General features: G+C 41.2%; 1 protein-coding gene across 1 annotated transcript; it reads right to left on the bottom strand.

Annotated features, from left to right (window-relative positions):
- Positions 1-986: 986 nt before the first annotated feature.
- Positions 987-6963, bottom strand: LOC115597323 (uncharacterized). Its single transcript, XM_030443153.1, has 2 exons — positions 6513-6963; positions 987-6382 (listed from the first exon to the last, which is right to left on the bottom strand). Exon 2 carries the CDS (start codon positions 3954-3956, stop codon positions 2253-2255), a length of 1704 nt encoding a protein of 567 aa, XP_030299013.1. The 5' UTR covers positions 3957-6382; positions 6513-6963; the 3' UTR covers positions 987-2252.
- Between the last annotated feature and the right edge of the window lie 1461 nt (positions 6964-8424).

The following is an 8424-nucleotide window of genomic DNA, read 5'->3' as shown; positions in this document are numbered from 1 at the left end:
TCAATAACAATCTCGCCCTGATCTGTCCACGAGATCACATTTTTTGCCCGGGCTGCAGCTTCCAAAATGTGTTCGGCATTTTTCCTGCTTCTTTTAGGCATGTGTTTTAGTACCTCTTCAGCGATTAAATCTTTTTTATCTTGGTCATCGATAGGTGCCACAAGGTCTGAAGTGTTCGGTATGGATAGAGTCAAAAGGTTTTTTTCAAGCTCATTCTGTTTTGTCATCACTAGGTATCTCTGTAGAATACCTGCATATTTTTTGGGCTTTTCATATACATCAGTGTCTGGTAGGTTTAGGACATCAGTCATGGCTTTATCCAATTCATTTTGCGCCGTTTGTCTTATGGATCTGTTCTGCTCGTACTGTTGCGGTTGTTTTAAGGCATCCAACTGATGCTGTGGTACCAGGAAGATTTTCTGCGTATGCTCCATATCACCCTCTGTTAAAAAGACTGGCTATAAATGGTATGGCTGCTCCTAGTAGAGGCAACAAAAGCCTTCAGACTGATTGATACTCTTTTTCTTTTTTAAAAGTCTGACTTTTTTGTCGGCTACTAATCTGATGACGGCTTTCCTTTTTTTCAGCTGTTTGTACTGTTTATCAGTCAAAGGGATGTTACCACTCAGCACATTGAGAGCTATTTCACACAGAGCATTGATAAAGTCCGAGCAAGCTTTCCCCACTATGACCCTGTGCATACTTGGCGTTGATTTATATAACAGTTCCAACAGGGCCAAATTCCTCTGCATGCGTGATGACATGGTTACCCCTTCTGCTTTTTAGAGATGTATACAACCGGACGGTCAGACAGCAAAGCTGTCCTAAGTCTTAAATAATCAGGTGTCTTGGCTTTATAATCAATAAGAAGATAACCATATGTTGTACTGGTGGCATCATTAAAAGCCTCCCAAAAAAATTTAGAGTTACCAGGAAACATTTGTCTGCCTATTAAAGTTATCTGGTATTTATCTCTGGGGTTTTTTAACAAAACAAGGTAATTGGTGTTCAAACTAATAGTCCGGCTAGCCTTGCCTTGAATAAACAAATTTTGGACTAAATATATACAACTCAAGTTCCTATGATGAACGTATTTTGTAAAAACATTTTGCACTTCTAAATTGTTGCTGGCGTCATTCATCAAATCATCTATAATGAGCAAATTGTTTTTCTCTGGGGCTAACAACACATCATCACACAGAGATTCGGGTAGACCATTCACAAAATTAATTTCTCTTATCTGAAGTAGCTGATTATATAAAGGTTGCCAACAAGAGTATATGTACACGATATTGTCAATATTATGTGTAATAATTGACGATGCTTTTTCAATAACATTTTTAACAAAATATGTCTTCCCACAATTTGAAGGGCCGCTCACCACCAAACTAAACGGATGTTGTAGTCTTGCATCAAATTCTTGATCTGGTCTAATAGCCATAAGGTAGGGTAGTGTAATCACTTAATACTCTGCGTTTGTTGTAGACAACGTGAATTTTTTTTGTAACTGTGTCATTCTTGAGAAGGAAGCGCTTTTTGTCTCTTTTAATGGTTTCAGAAACAGTCACCACGTGTGCCTCTGTATTCTGATTGGCAACAAAGGCTTGAACCAAACCCACCAGAGACTTGTGGGTGACCACAGATGTATTTTTGGAGTTTAGGGTCACACCCTTGCATTTAACCATTGTTTTGCCGTGAGCTGTGTGATAAGCATAATACTTTGGACCCCCCGACACGAACTCGGTGATATAATCTTCTTCAGGAAGGTCACACAAATTTCCATCATTTAACTCATCCGTCAAATTACCCAGATATTCGCCTAAGGGTGGGATCCGCTCCCCCGGCTGGGAAGTAAATACAACGCTGTCCGTGTCACAATACAACACACGGCGATCTAACTTCTCCATCACATCATAAAGCATGAGACGCGCATGAGCAGTGGTAAAGGCACCAATAAAGATATTTACATCTTTTGTTCTGGCCGCTTTAATGTCAGCATGACACCACTGTACTATAGCAACATCATCTGATATGAAACAAAACTGCCGCACATCATATTGATCACCAAACATCAGCTGTGTAAAGCGGTCTGATTCTGTTATCAACTCACATGCTGGCAAATTATTCCTCATGCTAAAACGGCCCCATAACGAGTTCAGAAGAAGCTTGTTGCAACTCCTCACTGCCTTGTTGACACAGATTTTGTCTGGGTCTAGCCGGATACCCTCCTTTTTGAAATACTCCTCAATGTATCAATGTATCTTGTATCCTTTTTCAACCGCTTTTTGAAGCTCAAACGAGACCCACACACCTGACAACTGTCTGTCTTTGTCACTGTGTGCACAGTTACTGGTCTGGTTCAGCTCCTCGGCACATGTTCGACATAATGGGAACATTAGTTTATTGTGACACCTATAGGGCAGGACAGGATGGAATAACCCTCTGGGAGGAAGCACATCACACTTAACAAAGCCGAAATACATATCAAGGGAACAAAAATCCCTATAGATAATCTGCGGGTGTCCAAACGGATACTGTTTTTGTGAGTTCACAGCAGGGTACAAACTGGTGAAGTCGTAATATCGTACCTTCTCACCCTCTGACACCTTGTGATACAGCTTCATTGCATTTGTACGGCCTCCAAAAAGAGCCTCTCGAGGGTCCAGACGTTCTGGTTTCCTGTAACTCTGTAGAAACGTTTGAACGCTTAAATCATTCTTTCTACGCTGGAGCCATTCACACTCCCACATCACTTCAACTTCATGACCATATCTAACCTCCAATTCGTTTACCTTTGACATAAACTGACCATAAAGCACACCGTAAGTCTCTTTGACCACGGGATTTAAACCAAACTCGTAACACTTTTTTGTATTGGGTTGATAGCCATCCACAAAGTATGGTCCAATCTGATGTTCGCCATGGTTGACTGCATGTTTTGTCTCAATCTTTTGACTGTGACTCAGATATTCAAGCCATTGAATAGACACATCTGAATACGCCTTATACTGGCCAACGTATGCACTGTCATGCGTGAGAGCGAGTGTGTCTTTCTTCAGAAACAATGTTTTAAACACACCCATACAACTGGATGCCAATGTGGTAAAGACGAAGGGGTCAAGTTCTGTGCATTTCCGAAAAGTATCCTGATAGATACTACATCCTCTGAGCAACACATCCACATCATTGACACAATGCCGCTGAATCTCTTTCTCAAAGTCGAAAGTTTCTCCGCAGACAGTATTATACCAAGCCATGAATGTTATTTTTTCACTGCCACTCATATTATCATAACCATAGTAATATGGTTCCGGATAGGGACCCACATACTTCTCGTTCCCCGCCGTGTTGAACTTATGAGGAAAATAACCTTTCATCATGTCCTCAAACCCTAATGCTGCTGGTATTTTTGACAAACGCATAGGTAGAAAGCTGAAAGAATCTATCCACCGCTGCTTGTACGCTCGGTCGTACATCAAAATGACTCTGCTACCTCGCATGGTCAGTTCAGGTGTGATTTTATTTTTCACCATATATTCAAGCAAAATATAGTTGTCAAACCCTGACGCGTTGTGCGCAATGAATGTGTATCCATCATATTTGGGTTTTCGATAGCGTTCAACAAATGTTTCCACACAATTTAGGCCGGGGAAACAAAACATGTTTTTACCGTCAAGGTCTTTTACACAGCAAAAATTTGCTTCGTGTCTGCCATTGTGATACCGAGTTTCGAAATCATATACCAGGTATTTATCTGTCGGCTTTTTCTTTTTCAGAGGCTGAATATAACACTGGTGGGGGGCCTTGACATCCATTATTTCTTCATTGCAGTGACGACACTTAAGAGGGCGACATTTGTGTGTTTTACCTCCTTTTCCCACTGTGTAGACACTGCCGCATGTCTCACAGTACCTTAGTCTGTCACATGGTATTGTTTTATGAGTTATCTCCACCATTTTGTGTTGCTTGTGACAAAAATTAGATTTGCATATGCGTTTACAGTCACCACATTTTACAGTTTTAGTTGGATGTCTGTGACAAGCGTTTGTAAAACACACATTGCACCTGAGTTTACAGCTATGACTCAAGACCGCTTCATATGTCTCATAACAATAATGCGGCTACTTTATCAAAGGACGCACAGCTTGTGAGATCACCCAAAATTTTCAGATGGGTATTTTCTGCATATGTTTGTTCATCCAATGTTTCTACATCCACTGTTTGTTTGAGCAATTTTTGTTTTTCCTCTTCTTGTCTTTTTTTTTCAAAACGTGCAAGACAGAGGCTGAAGCACAAATTATTGCCTCCCATATTGTCAGGATTAAATAGGAATCGTGTTTTCTCCGACAATATCTTATTATACGGTATTTTATTAATATGTTTACACTTTCCGCCGCTTCTATTCTGCACCACCGTAACAATAAACTCTAGTTCATCATCAGACATGGACGTGTCATTACTCTGTAAAACTCGCGAAATTTCTTCCAGAAACAAATCTGTATTGTATTGGTTGTCAGAGTTTAAAATAGCCTGCACATCATTGGCCAGGGACGGCCCTCTTAACACCGCATTTAAAATACTCCCAGGGTGTGTACCATCTAACGCACGTTCTATCACACCAGACAACCTTTCTCTGATTCTCCTGGGTACCAACTCGGGGTTATCTGATGTCTCTGAGACTGATGTCTCTGAAATCGAGACTCTGCCGCAACTCCATCGCATTAAAATTCGGTATGTCACGGACTTGTATCGGTGGTCTCACCTCATTGTCATCATCATCGTCATCATCATCAGAGAAGGAAACAGACCCCGACTCACGCTCAGCCACTGCATCCTGTTCTGCTTCTCTATCACCGCCACCACCACCACCTATCTGATTTATAGAACAAGCCCCACCAACACTGAGGGGGTCTACAGGACTCTGCAACATAACTCTGTCAGCCTGAACAACAGACTCAGTATCAACACTGACTGATGTATCGAACCCTACGCTAACAAGGCTAACAGAGTCATCATCATCATCATCATCGTCAGAAATCTCAATAACACTGTTATTAACACCGGCACAACCATTATCAGAAGCATTTTTATCAGCACAGTCCACATTAGCAAAAACACTAGCATAAGTAGTTTCATCAGCACAGGCCACGCTACCACAAGCAGCCACAACATTAGCATCATTAGCACAAGTAAAACTAGCATTATGAGCAACAGTACGAGCAGCACAGAGGCGGGTGGACGCAATATGTGTCACACGTCTTGTTAAGGCATCAACTCGTCTAGCCCGAACTCTAGCCCATCTAGACAATGTGTCGACATTGCCCGCTACATTATCACCATAAGGCAAACCATTTTTTTGCGCACACCGGATATATCTACCATGGACACCTTCGCTGGCAATGGATACAGCTCTCTCATCATCAGAGTTCCATTCATCATTTTCATCATCACTGGTGTCTAAAACACTCCATATCCCGTCTTTAAGTCTGAATTTTTTTTTATGAGGAGGCATGATGGCTGCTAATTAGGGTTACAGAGATGTGTAAAATTTTAACTCAAAAGCCTCAGCACCAACGTGTCTAGCAAAATAGAAATGGAGGTGTTACAATCGGAATGCTCCCTCAAACATCGTCTCACAGCTGCAGTATCCTCTTTATGCTGCGCAGTAGAGCTTCTTAGTTGTTGCACTATTTCAATTAGCTTTTCATTCTGTTTTTGTAACAGGTTTTTATTTTCACTGACGGATTTTTCCAAAGCCAGTTGGTGTCATTTTAATTCTGCAAATTCACTATTTACTACAGCCGTCAGCTGATCAACTCTACCGACCACAGAGTCCTGCAAATTAACTGGTGTCTGTGTCTCTGCGTCATGTTGTTTAGCTAGTCCTAGACCGAAAAGATTGAGGCCATAATGGCTACTTAAATCAGGCAGTTCAGTTTCCTGTAGGGGAGCAAAATGCTCTAACGAGCCAACCTGATTAGTATTACTATAAGACACGTCTGATAAATCCAGAGAATCATTCAATTGTAGACACGTCAAAGGCGTGTTGCCCACACTGGTCACACTGCTATTAGGACAGCCTGCCGGGGATGATTGTATATTGCTAACTGTAGCGGCCAGTAGCGACAATACATCTGCTGATATATGTTCATCAGGTGCACTGGACCGAGGGCTTACAATAAAAATATCATTGTCATACACATCATTTTCTACAACACCTGTTTGGGAAGAGGCAACCACATATCCAGCGGGTAACTGGGGCTCGTCCCTCGGCGTTGTGTTTAGCTGCACGAGTGTCTGCACTGCCTCATCCACTTCTCTCGGGGGAAAGAACTGCGACTTCTGAGGAATGTCTAACGGTTGCCATACACCGTTCCCCGACCTGTGATAACGCGATAAAGTTAGGAAAAAAATTAGAATCAACAATAACATTTATTTCAAGTATATTAATAATCATAATAACACACACTATGACTGTTGATTCATGCTACTAACAAATAGTTGTTACATACATTGCATCATTATCAGTCTGACGGCTCTTAATCCCACGACGTTTTCGGCTCAATAATGACTTCTTGCCAGAGGTTTTAGCACAATCCAGACTTTTGATTTTTTTATGAGGGGGAGGGCAATCTATACATATTAGCAGATTTTTTTTTTTTTTTATAAATAATTAATATAAACTGACGACATATTGACAATTTCTATTTAAGCATAAAACAAAACACTGTATTACCATCAAGACCTTTTTGATCCTCTCCAATAGTTCTCTGTTTCCAAACAGCTATCTGATCATCAAGTTTTTTTCGCTCTGCCCTAATGATGTCACCAGGGCACCGTGTTTCTCCCTGGAAAACTGTACAAAAGAAGGTAAAGAAATCAATTTAAAACAAATTGTAAATTGAATAAATTCTAACATAAATGAGTGATATTAAAGACTAGCCTTGGTTGTCAGCATCAGGGTTTTCCTCAACACCCAACACAGCACCCCCCAAGTGACCTAATAAACAAAACCTTTAAAACAGTATGCAAAACATTATCCTAAGATCAACAGAACCATTAAAACCACCTTATTAGAAATAGGATAATGAAATAGGATAATGAAATAATAACTCACCATTTAGAGACTCCATTGGTACTTCAGATGAAAATTGTCTTGTCCAAATGAATTTAAATGTAGGGGGGAAAACAGCTGAGAATAGCTGGTATAACAAAACTTAAAGATTTAGCACTACTAGACGGCTGCAGAGCAGGAGAGAGTTAGTTATCCCCTACAGACAACTATATTCAAACACAGTTAACCACTCCCCCCCACCAGACGGTGTCTGCAGGCAATTTCTCTGAGGTGCCATCACGGGAAAGAGATTTTTCCTGTATCACACAGGTTGTCCCTCTTTAGCAGGTTCTGCTATATACGTGTCAAAACTTACTGTCTCCAACCACCAGACAAGATCATTTCCTCCACCAGTTGTCTGCCTTCAAAGACCATCACAGCTGTTGTCTGCACCCATTTCCTTCCCACATTTTGTTCCTGGACACTCTGAAATTATTTCACCTGTTTGCCATAAAGTTGACAAACATCTAAGAAATACAAATTAAACATACACACACACTCTCTCCCAAGATCACCGTGAATGGGTGGTTGCAGAAGAGCTTGAAAACACACCCCACCCCCACACACACAAGACATGCAGTTCACAGGTGTGAAGCTCAGAGGATGGGGGTCAGAGGGTGGGGGTCAGAGGAGGTTGAGTAAACATCCACAATATAAGAACCATTTGACTGGACATAAATCCAGACATAAAACCGGACATAAACAGTCATAAATTAGACCAGAAACAGACATAAATTAGACCATAAACAAACATAAAATAGACCATAAACAGTCATAAAATAGATCATAAACAGACATAAATCATATCATAAATTGTGCACGCGCATTCATATTTTCACATGCACGCGCAAAAGAACATAGTATGTACTACTCCTGCGACCAACACCACAGGAGAAGCAGTTTTTCACTCACTCGATGATTTCATCATGACAAATAACCTGGACTGGTCAAGATGTGTCGGCATTTGCACCGACGGCGCAACTGCAATGACTGGAAAGCTGAAAGGACTGGTAACGCGCGTTCGCGCAGTAGTGCCATCTGCAGCAGCAACACACTGTTGCATCCACAGAGAACAACTGGCTGTGAAAAAAATGTCACTGTGCCTAAAATGAGTACTGGACGAATCTGTGAAAATAGTCAACAAGATCAAAGGTAAAGCACTGAACCCACGTCTTTTTAAAGCTTCTGTTCCACACTGAAGTTCGCTGGCTGTCGCGTGGTAAAGTTCTCACCCGTCTATTTGAACTGCGAGACGAGGTAATGTTATTGATGCGCCACAGCGATGAGCTGTATGACAGAATGCATGAGTT

This window comes from Sparus aurata, chromosome 16 (assembly GCF_900880675.1).
Source record: "Sparus aurata chromosome 16, fSpaAur1.1, whole genome shotgun sequence".
Taxonomy (NCBI): Eukaryota; Metazoa; Chordata; class Actinopteri; order Spariformes; family Sparidae; genus Sparus; species Sparus aurata.
This window is presented reverse-complemented; position numbering and strand designations above follow the sequence as displayed.

Coding starts and splice junctions, on each gene's coding strand:
- LOC115597323 (XM_030443153.1), bottom strand. CDS start 3,956: ATGGTGGAGATAACTCATAAAACAATACCATGTGACAGACTAAGGTAC.